Source organism: Gopherus evgoodei, chromosome 4 (assembly GCF_007399415.2).
Source record: "Gopherus evgoodei ecotype Sinaloan lineage chromosome 4, rGopEvg1_v1.p, whole genome shotgun sequence".
Taxonomy (NCBI): domain Eukaryota; kingdom Metazoa; phylum Chordata; order Testudines; family Testudinidae; genus Gopherus; species Gopherus evgoodei.
Genome location: NC_044325.1, coordinates 32,995,810 through 33,021,868, shown reverse-complemented (window position 1 = coordinate 33,021,868; position 26,059 = coordinate 32,995,810). Strand labels below are relative to the sequence as shown.

The window sequence follows — 26,059 nt, the reverse complement described above, 5'->3', positions numbered from 1 at the left end:
CACATGCACTAGCATGGTCCACAGAAGACAGCCACACACACAGCATCCCCCATACTTGGCTCCCACTGGACTATTGTGAAGCACTCCAAACATCAAGTCCAGGGGTCTCTTCAGTTAAAAGGTAGCTTATAAAGACCCCAGTCCCCAGCAGCACCAGTCTCCAGCAGGAAGTGGTGAGATGGAAAGGAGAGAGAGAACCAGGCACTCCACTAAACTACAATGGCTTCTACAGTGGACAGCAACCACCAACTAATACATAGGATTAACAATAGTCAGAAAGGAACATTTTGTTCAGTTACATTGTGACAAGCCTTTATTCTAACAAAAAATAGAATGGGTGACTATATTCACATAGAGCAGACAGAACTTCAGTTTTAAAGTCCTGTCTAAAAAAATTCCAAGTAAACTTCAAGGAACTCATTTATTTTACCTTGCTAATGCAACCCTAACCAGACTGTATCTCCAGGTAAATATTTCTAACCTGATTTTTATAAGGCATACAAAACTTACTCACCCAGGCTGAGCAGTAATTTTGCCTGGTGAGTGGAACCAGGGAGCTGTATGCTCTCTCTCAGGAGAAGAGGAAAGGAGAATAGCAGTCTAAGCACCACTGCTACTTTAACTGGATGGGACAGAAAGAGTCAAGAATCCCAGAGGTGAGCAACCTGAAGAAGTACGTTCCCTTATAAAAATCAGGTTAGAAAAGAAAGGAGGGGGGTACATTAGTGGAAGAGACTATACTCATGTATGTTTTTTAAACTTGAGCTAAGGTAGTCATTCATTTTACAGAGAGAGAATGAAAGAGAAAGGGAGAAGAAAGGCTAGCCTTCAGACTATAAGCCACAGCAGCTGTGGTGGGAAGGGGGGCTTTAAATATTCCTATTCACTGGCCACTTGGAGCAGTTGTAGGATAGATGGAAGAGTCCCATCTATCCTACAGCTGCTCCAAGTGGCTAGTGAATAAGAATATTTTCCTTCATTCAAGCCAGATCCCATATTTATCTCCACTATAAACTATACCTCATATTTAGCTCCACCACTGCCTTTTCTCCTCTCCCAGAGTAAGGAAGGGAAGCAAGAAAGAGTGTGGAGCAGTGGAATGAATGAGAGTCAATCAATAAAGATGTAAATTGATCTATAGAGGAGATACAAGAGATGAGAGTGAAAAGACAGCTTGGTTTTAAAATTTCATCTCAGAGTCTTTGCTCTCACACAAAGAAAAAATAAATTAAGAAAGAACACTGTGCCAAACCGTAATATTTACTATGCCTGGGAAGAAGAGGAAAGGGCAGCATAAATTAATTTATTGGGGGTAAACTGCTACCCTGATAAGTTTAACTGTTCAAAAGCCTTTTGTTGCTTTACAATCTCAGAAAACGCAGTTTGGGAGGGGCATGTCTTGAGGCACAGCGGTATTTCAGCCAGGTTACTAGGTTTAAACTTTAGGCTAGTAATGTTTCGTACATTTTTCAAGCTTTTTAAAAATATACCAATAAACCATTCCCTCTAGCACAGTGTAAAACATTCATTACTATTCTGTTTACCTTCTTTTATTTTCTCCAGAAAGAAGCAGAATGAGATGTTTCTGCCAAACATCTACCATTTTCTAATCCTTCCCAATTTATATACCTGAGAATTTTCCCTCTCTCAGTACTTTGTGAAGTCAGAAAAGCTAGGATACAGTGAAGGATGTTTATTCTGCTCTGTGTAGTGCTGCTTTCTGCTTTTCAAAGCTGCAGAGGCCAATTAATATGACACAAGTTTTTAGGTTTAAAGTAAATCATTAATCCTCACAGCTCCACTGTGAGGTTGATAGGCATTATTCTCATTTACAGACAACAGAAACAGAAGTAGGGAGTGGTTTAAGTGACTTATCCAAGGTCATATAGCAAGTCAATGTCAGAACCAAAGTCTCCAGCCTCATTGTACCCCTTGCATACAAGTTCCTCAACTATAGTCCACATGCAATATACTATCACCACTGGCTAAAACCAAAAACCAACAGTAGAGAAGAAACTGGTCTGCTATTATTCTATCAACTTCTTCATCCTGTACAACAGATACTACTCCTCTTTCTGACAGCTGCACATGTGATGCATGACATGCTGCTTGAGACTGCTGCAGTACGAACTCCTCTTGCCCAAATTTATCCAATTCATGTATCTTGGAATCAGTGGTTGATGTTTGTTGGGTCAGCAAAGGACACCATCAGCAAACAGTGTTCCAGTTTTGTAATAAGTAAGATGGCAAATCAGTAGGGGAGGGTAAGTATCTGTGAGGTGGACAAAGAGGCCAAGATTTTCAAAAGTGACTTATGAGCCTGGATGCCTAACATAAGGCACTAACTGAGCATCTTTCAAAGGGTGGGTGCTGAGCACTTTCTGAAGATCAGGCTTTAAAGTGCTTGCTGGCCACCCAAGATTATTAGTCAACTTTAGAAAATTTAGGCCATATGTGCATTCTCCCCATTCTACAGGAAAACACATTCAAAGATCAAGTGATTCAGCTGGGGAGCATAGTAGTCTAGTGAGTTAGATCGACTGGAAATCAAGAGAGCTGAGATTGACTTGCCCATGTAACTATGGGCAAATTTTAATCTTTCAGCCACAGTTTCCCCATCTGTTATGAGGATAACAATATTCAACAGGGTGTTTTGAGGCTCATCTAAATAAACTAAGCTTAAAATGTTAAGGCAAGTGTGACGCATTGCTAGAAAGGGTTAGATATCCTGCAAAATAAATAACCCTCAAAAGACACGTGGGGAAATGATGTTTGTTTTTGTGTAATTACATACATAAGAGTAGGGTCGACAATGTGATCAACAGTCCCTGTCTGTGCTGTATTCTGACAATTAAGAGGTCAAAAGAAGATCCTAGCATTTAAATAAATTGTAAAAACACGATATCTTGGTTTTCGTCTCTCTTTGAAATGTACTGTGAATGATGGAGGAACAAGCAAATATCCTTATGTTAATTCGTATAACTAAGTACTGGTTATGGACCTCCTTCAAAGTCATCCTAATTACCTTTTGTTCCCTGAGGAACTTCAACTTGTCAAAAGACAGGAAATTGTACAAAAGATCCTTGGATCCTGAATCTGTCATCGCAGATCTGCTTAGAGATTCATCAGGGGAAGTTTGACTTACAAGACTGAGGTCCCAGTTATGCCGGTACGCCCTGAATATGATATTTGGACATTGGACTATAAACGATTAACTATTTCTGAAAGAACTCTTTGCATCTACAAAGCTCACCATCTCTGCTACAAATCTGCACCTAAATTAATTGAACTCATGTCTGAATGTACATTGATCTTTTAACCACTCTCTCTCGTTTTTAAAATAAATTTTAGTTTAGTTAATAAGAATTGCTGTAGCGTGTATTTGGGTAAGATCTGAAATATTCATTAACCTGAGAGGTAATGTGTCTGATCCTTTGGGATTGGTAAAACCTTTTCTTTTATATGATGAAATAAGATTTACAGAAATTTTCATCTTATTTGATGTGGGTACCTGGATGCAGGCTTGAGGCTGGATCACTTTAAGGGAAGTTGTTGTCTGGACTTCTGAGTAACCAGTAAGGTAATAAAGAAGCTGTTTTATGCTGCCTTGGTAAATCTTGGACATTCCAATACACCAGCTTTTTGGGGTTTGGTTGCCCCATTTTTTGCAGTTCATCCTAATTGAGTGACCATAGCTGGCCCCCACTAGGACCCTGGTCATAGCAAGTCTGCAGAAACATTTAGCACTGTGCTCACTTCTTCAGACTACATAGTTACCAGGAAAACACAGTCATTATCTCCATCCTTCTTGCTTTTGTTTGGTTTAAGAAGCTGGCATCCACTGACTGCATATTAATAAAATACACATCTGTGTGCCTTACCAATGCTATCTGGCTCTGATGAAAACCTTATAGCGCTCACTGTGCTACACAAAAGTTGATACTTACTTCTGCCCAGTTCATAGAGTTTGGTGTGAATACCTAAGCAATGTATGTGGGTAAGACCACCATGCATAACTTGTTTTTAATATCTAAATTTCTCCATTAAAGCTTTTCAACAAATGCACAAATTCAAAACAAGACACACATTAGAACAGATAGGTAGTTTCTTGGCAAAACTATTTTGCAATTATGAGCCAAAATAATTAGGAACATGTTTAAGAAACTAAGTCACCACTATTTTTTAAAAATTTGTATCTTCCAAACAACTTTTCTGAGCTGCCTCAACCTTTAGAAAAATTCTACTCTGGCATAAAATCATATGTGTGAATTTTAGGTGAAAAGATTTAGGGCAGATTCATTCTTAGTTACAGAGGCTGGAGTCTTAACAAGTAAAGGCTTAACAACTGGGTAAGAATACTCAGTACACCTTGCTAACTTCAATTCAACTGTGCTCAATTAGGTATTAATGCAGTTTGTTACATTTACATTATAAGTTCTACAGTAATAAGTCTAAAGTTCACATTTTAATTGCAGAATATGAACTTTATAGCTCAGTCTTCCAAACTCTGTTAATCTTTTACATATACACACACACACATTATATATATATATAAAATCTTAAAATGCTGAAAGCCAGTTTCAAGTCAACTTTCCATGTTACAAAGTAAGAGCTTCCGACTTACCTGTAACATACCAACTATTTCCACTTTATTAAAAAAGATGAAGGAATGAAGTGTTGACAGCATATTTTCTTCAAACACTGAGGGAGTGGGTAGAACCATATCTTGGATATACTGTACTCTGTATGTTTGATGAATTTTTTGCTTCAACTCTGGATCAGATATAGGAATCACCTCTTTAAATTTTGCTGTTTTTGTCAGAAATTCCCTGTGTTTCCGTGACGGCGATAAAGAAGGATCATATTCTAGGCATCCAATTATGTCCATTATACATTCTTCAGAAAACATTACTTCAAAAAGTGCAGTTCTGTTCAGAAGGAAGATTCCCTTGATAATTTCATACAAGTGGTGTAGTCCTTCAAGGTTCTCCAAGTCCTCACACACATGAAAAATTTCTAAGAGCTTTTTAATATAGCCCTCATTTTCCAGTGCTAGTGCGAGTTTTTCACGACGCAATGGGGAAGGCAGTGAAGATGCCACAAGTTCCGCAATTTCCTCTAGCCGATTTAATTCGCAAGATGGCAATTCTAGACCTGGTGATGACATATCATCAAAACGTTCCTCCTCAGATTCATCTACAAGGTCCTGAGTAATATCCACTGAAGGATCTTTTCCTTGAACCTATTACAATGAGACATTTTTTGTAAATAATTTTTAAAAATTTCTACCAGCATTTTTTTAATATTTCTAAAAACGTGCATTTTGGGTAAGGGACAGAGGGTGAAGGAAAAAAGCCAAAAGCCACATTACACTCCTTGATGGTAGAAAGACTTCTGATTGTATTTTTATTAAAAGCATGATCTGGAATATCAATGATTCTACTTCCTGGAGCCAAAAATACATACATAAATAAGAGTTTGCCATTTAAATACAGTGCAGTTCAGGTTCTGATGTGCTTTTGAATGCTGGCATAAAAGGCACACTCTAGGACACTGAACATCTTCATTAATATATGATTTTGAAACAGTAATTTTCTGGACTAGATATTTAATTGTATTAGTTCGCATAAAGCTGCATACTTTAATGTCAGGAAACTGGAAATATAGAAATAGCATAATTTTCTGAATACTTCAGGAAAAAGGAAGACATTATTAGCACTTCTTTGGTGTTCGTCACTAGAGCCTGAAAGGTCCCCTTGCCCAAGGTGAATAAGAAGTGTTCCCAGGTGAACAACACATCAGCTGCAGAATCTAAACTTTCAATTACAAATAAATTTCTTTGAATACTTATGGTTTTGAATAGAAGGTTCTAACACAAACAGATATTAAACTGATGCAGCACAATCTTCTTAAGTCTATATACAACTTGTTCAACTACCTCTGCTGCTGATCAGAGCTTTCCAAGAGCTACACCAGAATGAACTGACCAGAGTCTTGTCAGCGTTTATTGCTATTTCTTACACCTGTGGGTAGTAGTGAAAATTACTAGAATCAAGTCAAGTTTTGTTCTGTTACAGTTTGGGAAAACTAAACATCAGCAGAGACAAGCACTGGTGCTATTCACTGAGAAAGAGGACCCAAAAAATGAAGGTTGTTTCCAATACTCTGCCTTTGTTCAATATATCTGCAGTAGCCAAAAAACTAAGGGAATGGAAGAGGTTGACACTGATGCAGCCAGGAGGTTAGTGGAGATATATAGCAATAAACACCTCATTCTTGCAGCAGCTAGAAGGTTGTGGAAGAGGATGGAAGAATAGTGAGAACACTTCGCTATTCCTATAGCAACCAAAGAAGGCCGAGAAAGACCCCAAGGCTTCAAATTTGGATGCCCTCCAGCCACAGGTGTATATAAAAGGTGGGGCCTCAAAACACAGTCCAAGGAAAACAACCTGGCAAAAACACTAGCACATTCAATTTTCCCAAAGCTGGGGATGATTAGCTTTTCACCTGGGTATTCCCCAGGAACAGTGGGTGCCATCCCATCTTTTGAATCTTTAAAACTTTAGCTAACAGTTTTAAACCTCTGGCAATATTTCCGATTGTGGGTTCATGGGTAGGAAAGAGCAATAGGCTAAAATAGAAAATGAGTACGAGATGTATGGGCGTATAAAGAGATGTATGAAGACATACTGATCTCTGGACAGGAGAAGTGGAAGAAGGAGTAAGACGAAATATACAGGACAGAACACAGAACAAAGAGAAGAGAGGAGGAGAGAAAGGAAGAGACAGATAAAGGGGCAGTGGGAGAGATAAGGGGCAGAGAGGGAAAGAAAAGGGAAGCAGACAGACATACACCATGGTTTATTACAGAAAAGAAAAAGAACGGAGTGAAGCTAGGAAGCAGAAAAAGTAACATCAAGCAAATGAGACATTAGTAATAATATTCAATGAATTTATTTGATTAATCCTTTGGGTGGTATTCAAACATCTACATGGCTGGTCAAATACTATTAACATTGGTGGAATACAGCAGATACATGCAGTGAATATATTTTCTGCTATTCAATCAGCCCTAGTAAAATACATTAAAAATTGTATTAACTAGAAAGTTGATTGACATGTCACAAATAAAATGCAGTGTACAATGAACAGTTTAACTGCTTTAAATTGAAAAGATCAGGACTTTTGGGGGAGAATATAGAGGTACAGATCTGACTCCCAACCTAAAAGATGTCAAATAAATCTTTCAACCCCTGCCAGTCACCACAGGGACTCCATCACACACATGCAGAAGAACAATCCACTCAAGTAAATTAACCAAGTTCCCCTCTCTCTGTTACAGGAGAAAGGCAACAAACAGGAGGGTATGAAAGAGAAGGAAGAGAAATGCAAGATAAGAAGAAAAATGTATATGAAGAACAGGGAATTAGAAGACAAAACAGACTAGCATTAAGAAACCTACAAAATGGAAAAGACAACAGGTAGATAAAAACAAATACAACCTCTATTCTACGGTTCTATAATCAGCTTCAAAATGCACTTTAATGTTGAAGTATCTCCCACCTTAAAAAAATGAAGTAATTAGTAACTAATGAAATCATTGTTATAAAACCTCATAGAATCATAGAAGTGTACAACTGGAAAGGACCTTGAGAGTCATCTACTCTAGCCCCCTGCACTCAAGGCAGAACTAAGTAAAACTAGAACTTTCCTGACATGTGTTTGTCTAACGTGTTTCACAAACTTGTACTTTATGCAAACTTTCCTTAGGGAAAGTGTGGGTGAATCTCAAAAAGATACTTTTAAACACAGTTTTGGGGACAGCTTTCAAATATAACTGTTAAACTTAGCACCAGACTTTTATGGGGAAAGCAGTTTCTCAATTACCAAATATGTAATTTTCTCCTCTGTATTTTTTACTTACAAGTAGTATGCTTGATCTCATTGCTAAAAACAGACCTTAAAAATCAAAGACATAACATTACAACATCCAGAAAATCATCTATTTTTCAAACATACCTGACATATTTTTTCCCATATTTCATCACATCCAGCTTTTTCTTGAAAGCTAAGTGCCAAGTCATAATTTTCAGCTTCAGACCACACAATCAAAGTGTCCTTGAAAGAGATGAAGAAGTATCTTTCAGGCGAGCTATATTTTAGCTATAACAAGCTTTAAAAATGTTTAAAGAGTGATCTATCAGTTAATTTAACAAGGCAAATGTGAAACCAAAAACCAAAAGGACAGTATAACAATACCTATTCAATTATCATATTTTAAAATTATGTTTGAAGCTTCTAGGATCTTGAAATAGTCACATTTTATACAAACCAAAATAAACAAAAAGTCAAAGAATACTGAAAACTGTTTTAATCTTACTTTACGTAACTAAAAATTAGATTTGAATAATGTAAATATCGTTCTTTAGCTTCAGGATGTAATTATTCTCCTTCCCTCCCTAATAAAACATGCTAACAAGTACAATACACCAGTTAAAATAAATTGACTTTCATGGGACTAATGATAGTGCATAAAATTAAACATATGCATGTCATGTGCAGGATCAGGGTCACAGTCAGCTTCCAGATCTGTTATGCCCCAGAAAGCACTATGCTGATGCAGTGTCATAGTTTCAAATTTATTGATAAGCATGGAGCTAATTTAGTGGCTGCCTGAATGTCTTTTTCTACCACTATACTCAACTGTACACCCTCCCCGCCTTTATTTTAAATCTGAAAGGATATAACATTTTACTACCTTTTGTAGTCAAATGCAAAAATAAACACTCATTCATTGGATATATAAAAAATTAAAAACATCAAACTCTTTTCTGATCAATTTCAACATTTAAATCTGAAGCATGCTATAGAACAGAATACCTATGCTACATTATGCGTAACCTTGTTTAGTTTACTATTCTCATTTTTAAAAGAGTTCATTTTAAATTTATCATAGTGAGAAGTTACAAGAGACTTACATAATTAAACATTTCATATGTCAATTGGGTTTTTGTTTACTTCAACAAGCATTAAATGGATAATAACCATAAAGGGAAAGTGAGCATTTTTATTTTAAAGTGCACTTGCCAGAAAAATATCTTCATTTTGCCTCTGTCTACCCATTACACAATCCCAAACACTCTTAAAAAAAAAACTAGTCAAATAGCACAGCACTACTATCCTGCTCCACTGTGAGTAAGTCAATCAAGAAAATAATATCCTTTTGCCATTACCAGAGCAGCTATACAGCTTCAAATATACCACTGGGTTTATCTTTCAAATGGCAGTTTACCTTTTCTTTTTCCGAAGGGTTGGGGAAGAGGCGGCGGACAGAAGGAAGAGATTTAGCAAGCCACCTCCAAAATACAAAAGGGAAAAAGCTGCAATGAATGATGTATCCTCATGCAAGACAGATTACAGAGCAAATTCTTTGGTAGTAGATTGACAGCACAAGGTGCTGCTGTTACCTAATGAGATGGACAAGCGTCTCATGACTAGGGGATTTTATATGGAGCATCCCACAAAGATCTTTCCTCTCTCTGTCAAAGCACAAACCTGTGCTCAGAGATTTAGCCATTACTTGGAAATGCAGATGATCACCTTACAATTAGAAGGTGTCCAACACCATTTTGCTGTACGAGAAGGGTGATCGCAAAGATCTAAAAACTATCATCCAATATGCCTGCTCTCACATGTCTACAAGCTGTTCACCAAAATAACAACAAACCGACTCTTGCAGAATCTGGACAAGCAGCAACTGAGAGAGTAGGCAGATTTTTGAAGGAATTTCAGCATAACGGACCATATCTTCACTATAAACCAGCTATTGGAGTGCTCAAGAGAATACAAATTCCCTTTATGCATTGCCTTCATCAACTATGAAAAAGTGTTTGACAGCGTGAAGATCAATGGACTCCAGAAAACTCTTGCAGAGTAGGGCATCGACACAAACTACAGACCATTAAAGGAAGTAAACTCTGACTGCACTACAGGTATAACTCTGTTCGACATTCCCCTTCACATCCCAGTCAAAAGAGGTGTGAACCAAGGAGACACTGTTTCACCAAAACTCTTCACAGCATGTCTCAAAATGGTAATGAGGTGGATGAATTGGAAGGGTGGAATCAGCATCAATGGAGAGCAGTTAAACCACCTCAGATTCACGGACAATATTGTGTTGATTACCGAAAACATTATCAAACTACAGAGAACAAAATGTATGCAGTCTGATGCCTTGCCAAAAATCCAAATAATAGTCAAGAGAGAACAAATAGAAGAAGCTGAGAAATAAGTTTATTGGGCCAAAAAATTAATATGCGCCATGATCATGAAGACAAACTCACAAAGAGAGCAAGCTGGTTGGTGCATGTTCAGTTCTACCAAGGATGTCCTCCAAGAAAAAAAATAAAAATAAAAATCAACAAGGCAATACTTGCCAACCTCTTCTACTCAACAGTACTACTGGCAATGCATGGCAGCGAAACAAGGGTTCTCACGCAGAAAGAGGAGCAACAATTGTCTATCATGGAGAGAGGGGTGGAAAGAAGAATTTGTGGGATTTCAGTCCGTGACTGAGTCCCCAGTGAAGTGATCAGACAGCAGAGTGGAGTGCAGGATGTTGTCGTTGAAAGCAGGTACAATAAAGTGCAATGGGCAGGGAATATAGCTAGGCTCACTGACAACAGATGGACTGCAGCTATCACCAAGTGGTACCCATGGGAATTGAAATGACCACTCAGCCGATCTCCAAAGATATAGGATAATTTTATCGTGAAAAGGCACGGCCGCATATGGAGAAGGAAGCCCAGGATAAGAGAAGAATGGATGACTCTGAGATCGGCACAAGCTATATGAGGGCTGAAGGACCGATTGATGAAGGTGATAGCTGACACTTTTTAACAAGAACTTATCTAAACGCATGAGAGAAGATTATCAGCAAGCTACTGCTGACTAACTCTCTCTCTCAACTCTGAGAATCATGCATGTCTGCCTGCTGCTTTGATGAAATATTTTGTGATGGGTGGATGGAGTTAACACTGCCTTGTTCTGGGAAAAGAGAAGTTTTGCTGTTTGGCAAAGGTAGTCAATAGCGATCTCTCCTTTTCATATCCTCATATTGGTAATACTTGGTCAGAGGTAGTAAAATTAAGAATCCCAACCAGGAATTCTGACCATGTCCCTTTTAAAGAAAGCTATGTATTGAACATGGAATTTAAGTATTTTCAGGTTCACTATTTGCAGAGGCTGCACCTGGTTCTGCACTTAACATAAGGATTGATTTATTGTCACACTTTCAACAGGTTAGTGCTATCTCTTGAATTTCATTCAGAATGCAGCACAATAATTAGTTGCTGGTTTGACATCACCCACTATATTATGTTCATCGTATGTAAAACTTTAAGCAGCCAAAGTGACAGATGACTGTTTTTAAAGCCCTAACATTATAGGCCAGGGTCAGCAACATTTGGCACACGGCTCGCCAGGGTAGAGCACCCTAGCAGGCCGAGCCAGTTTATTTACCTGCCGCGTCTGCAGGTTCGACGGATCGCGGCTCCTACTGGTCGCCATTCGCCACTCCAGGCCAATGGGGGCAGCGGACAGCACATCCTTTGGCCCACGCCCCCATTGGCCTGGAGTGGCGAACGGCGACCAGTGGGAGCCGCGATCCGTCGAACCTGCGGACGCGGTAGGTAAACAAACTGGCCCAGCCCACCAGGGTGCTTACCCTGGTGAGCTGCATGCCAAAAGTTACTGACTCCTGTTATAGGCCATGGCTACGCTTGAGATCTCTTTCTTAAGCCTCAACCTGACATATCTTTCTGGAGACACTATGTTTTAGAAATCCCACCACTGTAGATCAAATCAGCTGGTGATTGCTGCTTTGCCACGAGTAAGTAGGGCTACCATCCAGAAGTTACTCACCCTTGACATGTCTTAATTAATTTCTACTCATTTTTTAAAAAAAAGTTATTTTAAATAAAAACGGTTTTTTATTTTTGTTTTTTAAGTGGGACCAGTGTTGGCTCCATGTTATCACATTCCCGCTTTCTTCTCCCCATAACCCTACCCAAAAAACCCACATCACACTATTTTTCAGCAGATTTAGAGTGGTTTCAATTGAATGTTAGTGAAATGGTTATTAATTATGCTTGTGGAAGAGTTGGGGCTTTAAAAGGATGAGTCATTTCTTAAGAGTTGCTGCCCTGGAAACAATTCTGTAGTGAGATGAATCTTGTAGCAAGAGATGCTCATCTTAATTCTAGAAAACTGACGGTGTCCTGCAGTTCTTTCCTGCACTGGTACTAACATGTTTAAAGGATCATCAGCCATCTTTTCAGGCATCTATAGTCAGTTCTGAGGATGTAACAGAAAAGACACCTTAATATTATTCAGTAATATAATCTACCATCTAATGGATGCCGTGACATGAGGTTCTGATGACATGCTGTAGCCTGACCTGCTGGTAAACCAAGTTTCAAAATATTCTCTGAGGCATTAGCTATGTCAAGCCAGAACACCACGTTCCCTAAAACAGATAGGAATGAATAGACAGTTTCAGCTGATACCTACTGAAGTAATCTTCTGGTGATATTGCTAGTATGACTGACACTAATACTTTCATTCTGAATTTGGATCCTATTATTTGCTCAACCTGGAGGTACCTGGCTCTGTAAAATCACTTTGGGTCTCCTGAAAACTGCAAAAAATATCAAGTAAATATCTACATGTGATCTTTTTTCTGGCATTTGGTTTATTAGCTCATAGACTCATAGGTCAGAAGGGACCAATCTGATCATCTAGTCTGACCTCCTGCACAAGGCAGGCCACAGAACCCCACCCATCCAATTTTATAACAACCCCTAACCCAGGACAGAGTTATTGAAATCCTCAAAATTGGTTTGAAGACCTCAAGCTGCAGAGAAACCACCAGCAAGCGACCCGTGCCCCACGCTGCAGGGGAAGGCGAAAAACCTCCAGGGCCCCTGCCAATCCGCCCTGGAGGAAAATTCCTTCCCGACCCCAAATATGGCGATCAGCTAAACCCTGAGCATGTGGGCAAGAGTCACCAGCCAGCACCCAAGAAGGAATTCTCTGCAGTAACTCAGTTCCCATTCCATCCAACATCTCCCCGCAGACCATTGAGCAGACCTATCTGGTGGTAATCCAAGATCAATTGCCCAAATTAACAATCCTATCATAACATCCCCTCCATATACTTATCAAGCTTTGTCTTAAAGCCAGGAAAGTCTTTTGCCCCCACTACTTCCCTCGGAAGGCTGTTCCAGAACTTCACTCCCCTAATGGTTAGAAACCTTCGTCTAATTTCAAGTCTAAACTTCCTAATATCCAGTTTATACCCACTCGTCCTCGTGCCTACATTAGTACTAAACTTAAATAATTCCTCTCCCTCCCTAACGTTAACCCCCCTGATATATTTATATAGAGCAAGCATATCCCCCCGCAGCCTTCTCTTGGCCAGGCTAAACAAGCCAAGCTCTTTGAGTCTCCTTTCATAAGGCAGTTTTTCCATTCCTCGGATCATCCTTGTAGCCCGTCTCTGAACCTGTTCCAGTTTGAATTCATCCTTCTTGAACATGGGACACCAGAACTGCACACAGTATTCCAGATGGGGTCTCACCAACGCCTTGTATAACGGTACTAACACTTCCTTATCCTTGCAGGAAATACCCCGCCTGATGCATCCCAAAATCGCATTTGCTTTTTTAACAGCCGTATCACATTGGCGACTCATAGTCATCCTGCTATCAACCAGTACCCCAAGGTCCTTCTCCTCCTCTGTCGCTTCCAACTGATGCGCCCCCAACATATATCCAAAATTCTTATTATTAATTCCTAAATGCATAACCTTGCACTTTTCACTATTGTATTTCATCCTATTTCTATTACTCCAGTTTACAAGGTGGTTCAGATCTTCCTGAATAGTATCCCTGTCCTTCTCCGTGTTAGCAATACCCCCCAGCTTCGTGTCATCCGCAAACTTTATTAGCACATTCCCGCTCTTTGTGCCAAGGTCAGTAATAAAAAGGTTAAATAAGATCGGTCCCAAAACCGATCCTTGAGGGACTCCACTAGTGACCTCCTTCCAGCCTGACAATTCACCTTTCAATACAAGCCTCTGGAGTCTCCCCTTTAACCAGTTCCTTATCCAACTTACAACTTTCATATTCATTCCCATCTTTTCCAATTTGACTAACAGTTCCCCGTGCGGAACCGTGTCGAACGCCTTACTGAAATCTAGGTAAATTATATCTACCGCATTTCCTTTATCTAAGTAATCCGTCACTTTCTCAAAGAAGGAGATCAGATTGGTTTGACACGATCTACCTTTACTAAATCCGTGTTGCAATTCGTCCCAATTACCATTGACCTCTATGTCCTTAACTACTTTCTCCCTTAAAATTTTTTCCAAGACCTTGCATACTACAGACGTCAAGCTAACAGGCCTATAATTACCCGGATCACTTTTATTCCCTTTCTTAAAAATAGGAATTACATTAGCAATCCTCCAGTCATACGGCACAACCCCCGAGTTTATCGATTGCTTAAAAATTCTCGCTAACGGGCTCGCAATTTCACGCGCCAGTTCCTTTAATATCCTCGGATGGAGATTGTCCGGGCCCTCCGACTTCGTCCCATCGAGCTGTTCAAGTACGGCCTCTACCTCAGTTGCGGTAATATCCACTTCCATATCCACATTCCCGTTTATCATCCCTCCATCATCGCAAGGTTCCTCACTAGTCTTATTAAAAACTGAAGCAAAGCACTTGTTTAGATGTTGGGCCATGCCTAGGTTATCCTTAACCTCCATTCCATCCTCAGTGTATAGCGGCCCCACTTCGTTTTCTTCTTATTTATGTGGCTGTAGAACCTTTTACTATTGGTTTTGATTCCCTTTGCAAGGTCCAGTTCAATGCGGCTTTTAGCCTTCCTCACTTTATCCCTACACGTTCTGACCTCACCAAGGTAGCTTTCCTTACTGATCCTGCCTTTCTTCCACTCCCTGTAAGCTTTCTGCTCCTATGTTCAATAGCTGAACTTCTGTTTTTAGTTGCAGTATATTTCAAGAACATGGGACAGAATAATATATTTCAGTTTACTGATTCCATAATATGGCCTTGCGGTACTCCCTTTATGATTTATCTATTTAGTCAGCTTTGTCCATCAATAGTGAAAAAGCAATTTGTTTGTCAAGTCTTACGTTAGACTGAAGGAATCAATTTGGCATCCTGTTGCTCTCCTATTAAAAAGGAGGCATTCACTATCTTTTCTTGCTCTACTTCCTCTGTCCAACAACTTCCGAGTCCATATTCTAAGTTGTCTTTAGTTGTAGGGCCAAAAGTTTTTTTCCTACTGTCTCAATTATTTCAGGTTTGTCCCATTCTACTAGTTTCTTCTTTTCTGCACATTTTGTCATCATCTCCTCACAAGTCTCTCTTTTTGTAGCTCCCCCAAATTAGGTCATGTTAGTGATAGTTTGATATGGCTACTTTTTAACATTAAAGCCATAATTGCCTCTGAACTACTTCATTAGTAGATCGTATACTAGCTGAAATGTAGTGTGTATCTTCAGGTACATCTGAAATTAAATTAAAAAGATATCTGAACTACAGATTTTACTGCCATATCACTGGTAGAACCACTGTCATAATTATCCTTGAATAAAAGTATCTGCAAAAGTCTGCATGACTGCATGCTTTACTCTCTCTCAAAGAAGAGGCTTTATTTTTAGGTTTGTTCATTTGGAGTGGATAGAAGGGAGCGTCTCTTTCTTAAGAAATAGCCACGTCTACATTGTGAACTCTTTGGGGGAAGGCATTGTTTGTTCCTGTATGTGTGGACAGCACCCAAGAAATTGCTACAATAAAGTAAATAAATAAAAAGCATGAACTAGGAATGAGTTTAAAAAATAAAGGGTATTACTTAAAGTATGCAAAATTAATCTGTTTAATGTCCATCCTCACTGGGATATTCCAATCAACCTTTGAGTGTACCTTCTTCATTTAGTAGACTAACCAACCATTTCCATCTGCCTTTTCTGTTTGTAACCCTAATTTTCTTTTATTTTTACAATTGCTTTGATAATTGGTTTAAAATAATCTAAAAAATGAACTCCATTCATTAACAGTATAATATTAAAAATAGACATCACAATCTATAGATTAAACATATTGTATTACATAGCTAATTGCAGTGCCTGTCTATATTTGAATATAACTCTTTAGTGAATGGACCGTGTCTTCTTCAATGAATTAAATAATCATAGAATATTAGGGTTGGAAGGATCTCAGGAGGTCATCTAGTCCAATCCCCTGCTCAAAGCAGGACCAATCCCCAGGCAGATTTTTACCCCAGTTCTCTAAATGACCCCCTCAAGGATTGAACTCACAACTCTGGATTTAGCAGGTCAATGCTCAAATCACTGAGCTATCCCTCCCCCTCAAAAAAAAAAAAAAAAGTCTTTTTTATTGGGAAGTCAGTCACGTGACTATGGGACATCTCTTGCCACAGCAGAGGAACTGCCAGGAGCAGAAGGTAGCAATTTTTCTGTTTTTTGACAGTTTTGGATTTCTCTCCTATATCTCAGAAAAAAGAATTCAAGGAGTTCCGTTTCTTTGTTTCTTTTCCTAGCTATTTCTGCCTCTATTAGAAACCTCATTTTCTATATTTAAAACACTCCTAAAGGAAGAAGGCATGCCAGGAGATTTGCCACTGGATAGGGGGTCTAAAGATCCAAAATCTAAATAAATCTTTCCATACAGTTCAATACAAAATTGTACATATTACATAGTATTACTACATCAAGTATGCCTTCTTAGGCTTTTTTTTTAATGCAGAGTATTTGGAAGTTTCCAGCTAATGAAAGTATAGTTAAGCAATGGATTATGTTCTTCCTGCTATCATGTACTTTAATCATAAACATCTTGAACTAAAAGTAGACAAACACTCCAAATGCTTGCTACTCTCACATACCCAGGAAGAACTTCTACCAATACGCTTGAAGTGGAACCCTTAAAAGACTTTGGCTGTGACCGACAATTCTCGAACTTTACACATAAATGTATGGCAGAACAACCCTTTAGTGAGGATTGCTAAGCTTTTAGAGCATGATTTTTATGGCATGTTTTGTATGGCATGCCAAGCCTGGAAAGGACTAGGAACCAGGTCAGCCCTGAGAACATGCTGGAGCATCCCTGAGGCTACTCTAAGTTGTGCTGGATGGTAACAATTCCCAAGAGGCCAGCCAAGGATTGCTGGAGCTGCAAGAGCAGTCCAGCAACAATCCCGTGCCTGGAACAGCAAGGAGGTTTGATACAATCAGTCAAGGATTCCTTCCACTTCAGGGGAAATCCCTGCTGCTGAAGGAAGCCAGCTTTCTGGCTCCCTTAACAATCGGGGGTGGATAACAACCCCTTGCTTACAGGTACAAGGATCTAACCCTAAGAACGGGTGAGCATAGAACTCAAGCACAGAAAGAGGGACAATGGTAGCTGAACTACAAATAAGCTATTTTGCTAGGGAAAGATGCAGCTGGAAGGTAATACAAGGGACATGAAGTCCATGTGAATACCCAGGGATCAACAAACAAACATTTTCTGTAGATCTGTGGACTCTACATCAATGAGATACCACACTACACGTCCACTGTACCAGCACTACTTCCTCATGAGAAGAGACATGAAAATCACCGCAAGTTTAAACTGAATTTTTGACTTAATTCTCCCATTTCAGCACACTTTTTTGAGGAAAAGACTAATCTGGACAAGCTAGAACAACGCCTAATAAGAGTGGATCAATATCACATATGACACAAGGAAGAAAGGAGAGCAGCAGAAATACGGACCTTGGACTTCAGAAAAGCAGACTCTGACTCCCTCAAGGAACTGATAGGCAGGATCCCCTGGGATAACAACATGAGGGGGAAAGAAGTCCAGGAGAGCTGGCTGTATTTTAAAGACTCCTTATTGAGGTTGCAGGAACAAAGCATCCTGATGTGTAGAAAGAACAGTAAATATGGAAGGCAACCAGCTTGGCTTAACAGTGAAATCCTTGCTTAAACACAAAAAAGAAGCTTTCAAGAAGTGGAAGATTGGACAACTGACCAGGGAGGAGTATAAAAATATTGTTCAGGCATGCAGGAGTGAAATCAGGAAGCCCAAGTCACACTTGGAGTTGCAGCTAGCAAGGGATGTTAAGAGTAACAAGAAGAGTTTCTTCAGGTATGTTAGCAACAAGAAGAAAGTCAAGGAAAGCCTGGGCTCCTTACTGAATGAGGGAGGCAACACAGTGACAGAGGATGAGGAAAAAGCTAATGTACTCCATGTTTCTTTTGCCTCTGTCTTCATGAACATGGTCAGTTCTGACCTAGACTACTGCACTGGGCAGCACAGTATGGGAAGGAGGTGACTAGCCCTCTATGGAGAAAGAACTGGTTCAGGACTATTTAGAAAAGCTGGACATGCACAAGTCCATGGGGCTGGATGCACTGCATCTGAGGGTGCTAAAGCAGTTGGCAGATGTGATAGCAGAGCCTTTGGCAATAATCTTTGAAAACTCATGGCGATCTGGGGAGGTCCTGGATGACTGGAAAAAAGCTAATGTAGTGCCCATCTTTAAAAAAGGGGAAGAGGATCCAGGGAATTACAGACTGGTCAGCCTCACCTCAGTCCCTGGAAAAAATCATGGAGCAGGTCCTCAAGGAATCAATTTTGAAGCTCTTCGAGGAGAGGAAAGTGATCAGAAACAGTCAGCATAGATTCACCAAGGGCAAGTCATGCTTGACTAACCTAATTGCCTTCTATGAGGTGATAACTGGCTCTGTGGACGAGGGGAAAGCAAGTGGATGTGTTATTCCTTGACTTTAGCAAAGCTTTTGATACGGTCTCCCACAATATTCTTGCCAACAAGTTAAAGAAGTATGGGCTAGATGAATGGACCATAAGGTGGCTACAAAGCTGGCTAGATCGTTGGGCTCAACAGGTAATGATCAATGGCTCTATGTCTAGTTGGCAGCCAGGATCAAGCAGAGTGCCCCAAGGGTCGGTCCTGGGGCCAGTTTTGTTCAATATCTTCATTAATGATCTGGAGGATGATGTGGACTACACTTTCAGCAAGTTTGCAGATGACACTAAAGTGGGAGGAGTGGTAGATATGCTGGAGGATAGGGATAGCATACAGAGGGACCTAGACAAACTAAAGGATTGGGCACAAAAGAATCCCATGCACTGCTACAGACTAGGGACTGAATGGCTAGGCAACAGTTCTGCAGAAACGGACCTATGGGTTACAGTGGATGAGAAGCTGGATATGAGTCAACAGTGTGCCCTTGTTGCCAACAAGGCTAATGAGATTTTGGGCTGAATAAGTAGGGGCATTGCCAGCAGATCGAGGGACCTGACCACTCCCATGTATTCGACATTGGTGAGACCTCATTTGGAGTCCTGTATCCAGTTTTGGGCCCCACGCTACAAGGAGGATGTGGAAAAATTAGGAAAAAAAAAAAAGAGTCCAGCAGAGGGCAACAAAAATTATTAGGGCTGGAGCACATGACTTATGAGGAGAGGCTGAGGGAACTGGGATTGTTTAGTCTACAGAAGAGAAGAAAGCAGCTATCAAATCCATCCTCATTCAACTACCTGAAGGGGATTCCAAAGAGGATAGATCTAGATTGTTCTCAGTGGTACCGGATGACAGGAACAAAGAGTAATGGTCTCAAGTCGCAGTGGGGGAGGTTTAGGTTGGATATTAGGAAAAACTTTTTCACTAGGAGTGTGGTGAAGCACGGCCATGGGTTACCTAGGGAGCTGGTGGAAATCGCCTTCCTTAGAGGTTTTTAAGGTCATGCTTGACAAAGCCCTGGCTGGGATGATTTAGTTGGAGATTGGTCCTGCTTTGAGCAGGGGGTTGGATTAGATGACCTCCTGAAGTTCATTCCAACCCTGATATTCTATGATCACTCACATTCTTGCCAGTACCCCTGGAAAAGCAATGGGTGCAGGAACAGCAGCACAGACATTTTCCAGGAGTGCTGTGTACAGAATGATTGGAGGAAAAGAAAAGCAGAAAGAGACCAGAAGGGTGAAAATGCATACAAACCAAATGGGGGAGCTGCACTGTAATGGTGATGAGCAGATGGCTCACCAACAAGTGGTACCTTGTTCTAGGCCAGTAGGCTCTGTACTTGCAGCACTTAATTTTTTGGTGACAGAAAAAGGGCTATGAAAAAAAATAGCTCACATTGCTCTTTGGAGATGGACTCTGGAATACACATTACTGAACTGTAACCGAACGGTGGGACTGCGTTGTGTAAGCATCAACAATGACTTTTGTGGACATACTGCATGTTGATCCTTTAGGGTTTGGCTTAATGACCACATAAGTGCTCTGCTATGTCACAGCAACTCTACGGCTCTTTGCATATCTATCCCACTGCTCCCACACAGCTCTTCCAGCAGGTGTCTAATCCCTACAGTACATAGCACATACATGCATCTGTTCACTCTCATTTCTGTTTTATTCCTTTATCTACTTCCTGCACAAGAACACACAGATTGTGAGAGGCATAGGAATACCATCACACGTTGTACAGGTGTCATAGCCAAGAGTCAGGAGTTCCCTATGTCAGGCCAACTCTGGGACTGGAGGTCCAGCATCTGACAACACTCAAGTTAAGGCGCTTGATTCAACTATTGCTATAGTTTTTGTTGTTGTTTTTTAAAAATTGTTCATATTTCCCTATATGATTCAGAAACAAGTAATATCAAAGCCCAGGTTTGGTGGTGGTGATACCACCACTCCAGCCAATTTCCACTCTCACCTCCTAATCACCCACCTACTTCAGTGAAGCCCCCAAGGATATAGTGGTCCTCCAGCCAAATGAGGGGGAGTGGACAGCATGGAAGCATAGCTCTGGAAGCAACATCGAGAGATATACTGCTGTACTTGAAGCAGGGTGGGTAAAAATCAGTGATATGTTTTTTAATTAAAAATAATCGCATTTTTGAGAAAAACTATCTAAAGATAGTTTTAATTAAGATATCTTTGAGCTATAATGTATCTCATCATGGAATAGGGATTATAAATTCTAATTCTATAGTATCAGACAATATTTTTCATGTAATGTTTAAGAAAAGTTTTCTAAATGAGTTCCAATAGTTCATGAATTAGGGACCCAATCTTATGGGGCTCCAGGGGCTTCTATATAGATTAACGTAAATAATCTTCCTACTCAAATGGGATTCAGTGCTCAGTCTAGAACAGTGGTCCCCAACCTTTTTGGCTGGCGGGCGCCAGTCGAAGGACCACAGCGGCCGTGGAGTACCCGCCGATATGCCACGGCGGCAATGCATCTCAATGACGTCACTTGTCGATGGCAAGCGGCATCAGCGAAAGGCGTCCCCACTGAAATTTGGGGGCAACGCCTCTCAATGACGTCGCTTGTCGGCAACAAGCGTAGTCATCAAGAGGTGTCCCTGCTACGGCATTTCGGCGGGTGCTCTCCTGGGGGCCAGGACGCGGGCGCATTAAGGACTTTCGGGACCACTGGTCTAGAAGATACCATCAGAGATGCTTACTTTTGCAGTTCTCAAACTGTGGATTTGTGTCTCCAGACATAACATGCTTCTTAACAGCAAAAAATGTTTTAAAATAAATGATACCTAGAGGTGAGAAATAACAGACCTCAACCCTATTGTCCCTCTGCAAATTTGAGTCAATCCCTTACCTCTCTCTAAAAGTGCAAAGTTTCAAAAAGTTCAATGAATAGAAGATTGGTGGAGGCGGATTAGATCTGGACAAGGAGAAGAAGTCTGGAAATGAATGCGAGAAGGGAGGGACAAGCAGTAGAAACAAAAGTGAAATTGTTTGAGCAGCATATTCCAGAAGTCTTGAGGTCTGAGTGTAGCCTTCATTGATTTGAGATCTACCATACCATTCTCTCACTAGAAGGCAAAACCTACAATGGCAGCAGGCTGTAAAAGAGACTCAGTTTGGGAATATTTTAATGAAGTTCCTCTACCCGTGGGTAAGACAGGCATCCACGCAAAATGCAAATAGTGCAACAAAGAAATGCAAGGCCTTGTTGCCCAAATGAAACAACATCATGAGAAGTTCCCTTCTCATGAGGAAGCTGCATTGATGATGATAAGGAACATCACTTTAAAAATGTATAGTGTGTACCTTCTAAAAATGAAACCTACATCTATCTCTGAGTCATAAAGAATATATATTAAGGTTATAACAACCAACAAGAATGCATTTTTATGTAGATATCCATGATTAAATCAAGTCTTCCTGACTAGTGATTTAAATTATGATTTAAATCAAATCCATCCTGGCTTGAAGGCAAGAGGAGGTATATGGAACAGGCTTGATGTGCATCTGCTAACCAATTTCCCCATTCTGTTTTGTTTTTCAGAGCTCCAGGATGTGGAAAACTGCCCTAACACAGGTTAAAAAGCTGAGTCAGCCCCCAATTAAAATAATTATGTTGTGGCATTTCTCTGTATGTATAAGAGAATGCAATTTAAAATAAAAGCTAACTTTTGGTTTTGGCTTTCCAGGAAAAAAACAAAGATCTGATAAATCTGGTATAATAAAGTTTTATCATCTTTGTGTCCTTCACTGATGCTCGGGGACCAGAGAGAGCAAGCAACCAGCAAAAGTTGGTTTTGGGTCTGCATACAACCAACTTGACAAGTGACAATAGAGTTCTGAGCTGTGAAAGCTGTCACTGAAGTGTAAACAGATTTATTCTTGGATAGCAATATTTGTACCACTAGTGTTATGTTAGTGATCTCTGTTCACACTGACAAAACTAATGCAGTTGAGACAACAGCAAAGCATTTCTGGAAGCAAATTTAATCCAAGCAATGGTTGCCAATCATGCACATCAGCTGGAGCACTTCTGTGTGGACAAGAGAAGTGTTACTAACTTGCTAAAGAGATCAGAGTGGCTAACATGGCAAATGTCATTGGTATAAGATATCCCTGGATGAGAGAAAAAGTTATTGTTGATAGGATATAACCCTCTGCAGCTGGAGTGAGTCATCACTGTGAGGTGAGACTTTGGAGAAGGAAGAAGGGTAGTGATGGAAATAGTTCCTTTAGAAGGGTGTGCATAGAGTGTACTGGACGGGTGAAAACCTAAAAAAAGCTGAGACAAAAAAGAGTGGAGGAGAGGGAGAGAGTGACGAGAAAAAACAGAAAATTTGTAATTTTAAACGATATTTTTGGCTACTGATCCAGTTCAAAAAAGGGTATCAGATCATCATAACTGCAGCCAAAAGAAAATAAATAAGCCTGTCCTTCTAAAAGTTTGGAATCCCATCTCTCATTTCACAGAAAGGAAGAATAATTTTGCAGTTGTCGAAGGGAATCTACTTAAATTCCTAATCAAGCAATAAGTTCCAGACTTACAAGTACTCTAGACTCTTATTTGCTGGGAGAAAAAAAGAGTTTAGGACAACTAAAGGCCAAAAAAGCCAAAGACAATTTTACACTTTTTTCCTAGATACCATGAACTGCATTACTGAGGCCAGCCTCTATCTGCAACACAGTATAAAACTGATTAGAAAATAGGCTTAATTTGCATAAACTAAGTTTAATATAACAATAATCAAGATAGCAGCATTTGTCCCTTTCTAGTATAGTTTCTAATACTGAAAGAATATTGTGCTTTTCAGTAGGACACACCCATCAAATTTCATTTTAATTCTTCAAGCAAAAAGACTCTCCAGGCTAGCAATGCACACAACTAACTAGCTTAAGATGTGAAAGTCTTACTGACAAAAAAGTCAAACCTAGGATTGCAAAAAAGCAGGCAGGCATCAATATTTCATCTATGTGTTTGGAAAGAGGTGGCATATTTTGGACAGAGTTAATCTGTATGCCTTAAAACTTTGATTACCATCTTTCTAAGCAATCAACATACAGATATTTACATATATATTCTTCTTCTTTTTACTCAGATATGTATAACACATTTTTTAAGCTAAGGGACAATCAAGTTATTTGAAAATATGTCTGTTTCAAAAAGGGATTACAAGTAGCTTCAGGTACTATATGGTCTCAAGGACCCCCTGCTAATTTTTAATTTTACAATCAGACTGCTGTTTTTCCATATGTTTTGTTGCTGTGTAAAGTACACACAGTACATTACACAAAATACAATTGATTGGTTGTACGATCATACACAAAAACACTGAAAAGTATTTTCTCATCTTTCTGTTATAGTAACAGGTAGCGTTACTTGTAATAAAGAGTAGTAAACTCATAGAACATTCATATTAAAGAAATAACAGTCTCCCTTTAAAAAGAAAGAAAAGGTAAAATAATTAAAGTTTACCTGTTGCTTCTGGTATGCAGTGTTTGGATTAATTTTGGACTCCAAAAGAAGAGAACCTGAAGGAATTAAAAAAAGAAGAAAATTCTGATTTACTTCTACAGTTGCATTGTGAATTCAATAATGGAGATTGAAAATTCTTTTTTTAAATCACTGATACATTAAATACACATTAAAAATTCATACAACCTAAGACTATGTTCAGAACTTTATCCCCAATCCTGCAAACAGGTATACATATGCTTTATTTTACTCACGAGTAGTTTCGCTGAAGTCGCCAAGACTCCTCACCAACAACATTAAGAACATGCGTAAGTATTCGCAGGATTTGGGCCTTAATCTCCATAATCTATTTTGACTTCATTATTGCTTCCCCCAAACAGCATTTATGGTTGAGATGATCAAACTAGAAAAATAAATAGTTCCTAAGATGTGGTCCACAAAGCACTTCTGGTGGTCTACAGACACTAGTCACATGATGATGGTTCTCCTTGTTTCCATCTGCTAAATCTCATTAAAAAGTTCATGATCCATGTCAACTTCTTGATACTACTTTTTCCATGGAAGAAGTTACTGTAGTTGCCACAAGAATGGTTTCTCTCACCAATGGGAAGTAGTCCACACAATCACATTATAAAACCTGGAATTAAGAGTAACCTTAAAAGAAATCCAAACAGGTAAAGGTATGGAAATGCACAGTTAAGGAACCCATACAACCTTGTGACAACAGGAAGAGTTAAAGTTGTATGGGGTGCCTTAAATGTGCGTTTCCATACCTTGCCCTGTTTGGACTTTTTAGGTTAACTCTGAATTTCCTGGGTTTTTAGTATAATTACAACATCACTATTTTTATTTAGTCTTCCTTACCCATACTTTACTGGTATGCATGCTTAACCGTCACTGATCCTTACTGTCCAAGAATTCAGGAGAAATTAAAATACTTAAACTCATTTTTCTTAGTGCAAACCTCTGAAATTTCTAAAAGGTAAGAAGCAATTCTCCATGAATAAAGAGAATTTGAAAAGGATAATTGTAATTAAAATGGTCATTTCTGAATCTCATGGTAGGAGCCAACTTTCTGAACTGATCACCGGAAATTAATATTCAATACCTGAACAGTTCATTAATTATAAATCCATACTCTAAAAACTTATGTTAACAATATGGAGAGAATTACTGAAAGAATCTTACACTTGTTTCTCTCACTGTCAGTCACAAACCCTGGGTTTAGACATACAGACCTTATCTGAAGAATTTCCAGTGACTTCAATAAGAATGTTTCTCAAATATCAATGTTAATGATAGTTCCTCCCGTGATAAAAGTGCTTTTTATCTTATAAATTTAGAATGTTACAAATATTGATGTTCAAACAAGAGGCACACAAACCAAGTCAGTAACAGAACATATAGTTTTTTAAAAATTACATATACATTCACTTTAAAGGAAACAGTGTAATTTTTTTTTAAACTCACCTGCAATCAGTGTACTACTTATTAACTCTAAGGCCTTGTCTACACTATAGTTTTGTTGACAAAAAAGTTATGGCGCTTTAATTGAAGTGCTTTAAATTAAACCACTGTCACACATCCACACTATGCTCCTTGTGTCAGCAGAGCGCATCCACACAAGCAGCTCTTGCATCGACACAGAGCAGTACGCTGTGGGTAGCTATCCCATTGTGCAACTGGCCACACAGT

General features: G+C 39.4%; 1 protein-coding gene across 2 annotated transcripts in view; it reads right to left on the bottom strand.

Moving 5' to 3' along the window:
* PPP4R3A (protein phosphatase 4 regulatory subunit 3A) overlaps positions 1-26,059 on the bottom strand; it is an 86,882-nt gene that overhangs the window by 39,259 nt on the left and 21,564 nt on the right. For both annotated transcript variants that reach the window (XM_030558914.1, XM_030558912.1), the window contains exons 2-4: positions 24,365-24,420; positions 8,020-8,118; positions 4,625-5,242 (exon numbers count right to left, since the gene is read on the bottom strand). In XM_030558914.1, coding sequence (XP_030414774.1) covers positions 4,625-5,242; positions 8,020-8,118; positions 24,365-24,420 — 773 coding nt within the window. The remainder of the gene's footprint in view (positions 1-4,624; positions 5,243-8,019; positions 8,119-24,364; positions 24,421-26,059) is intronic.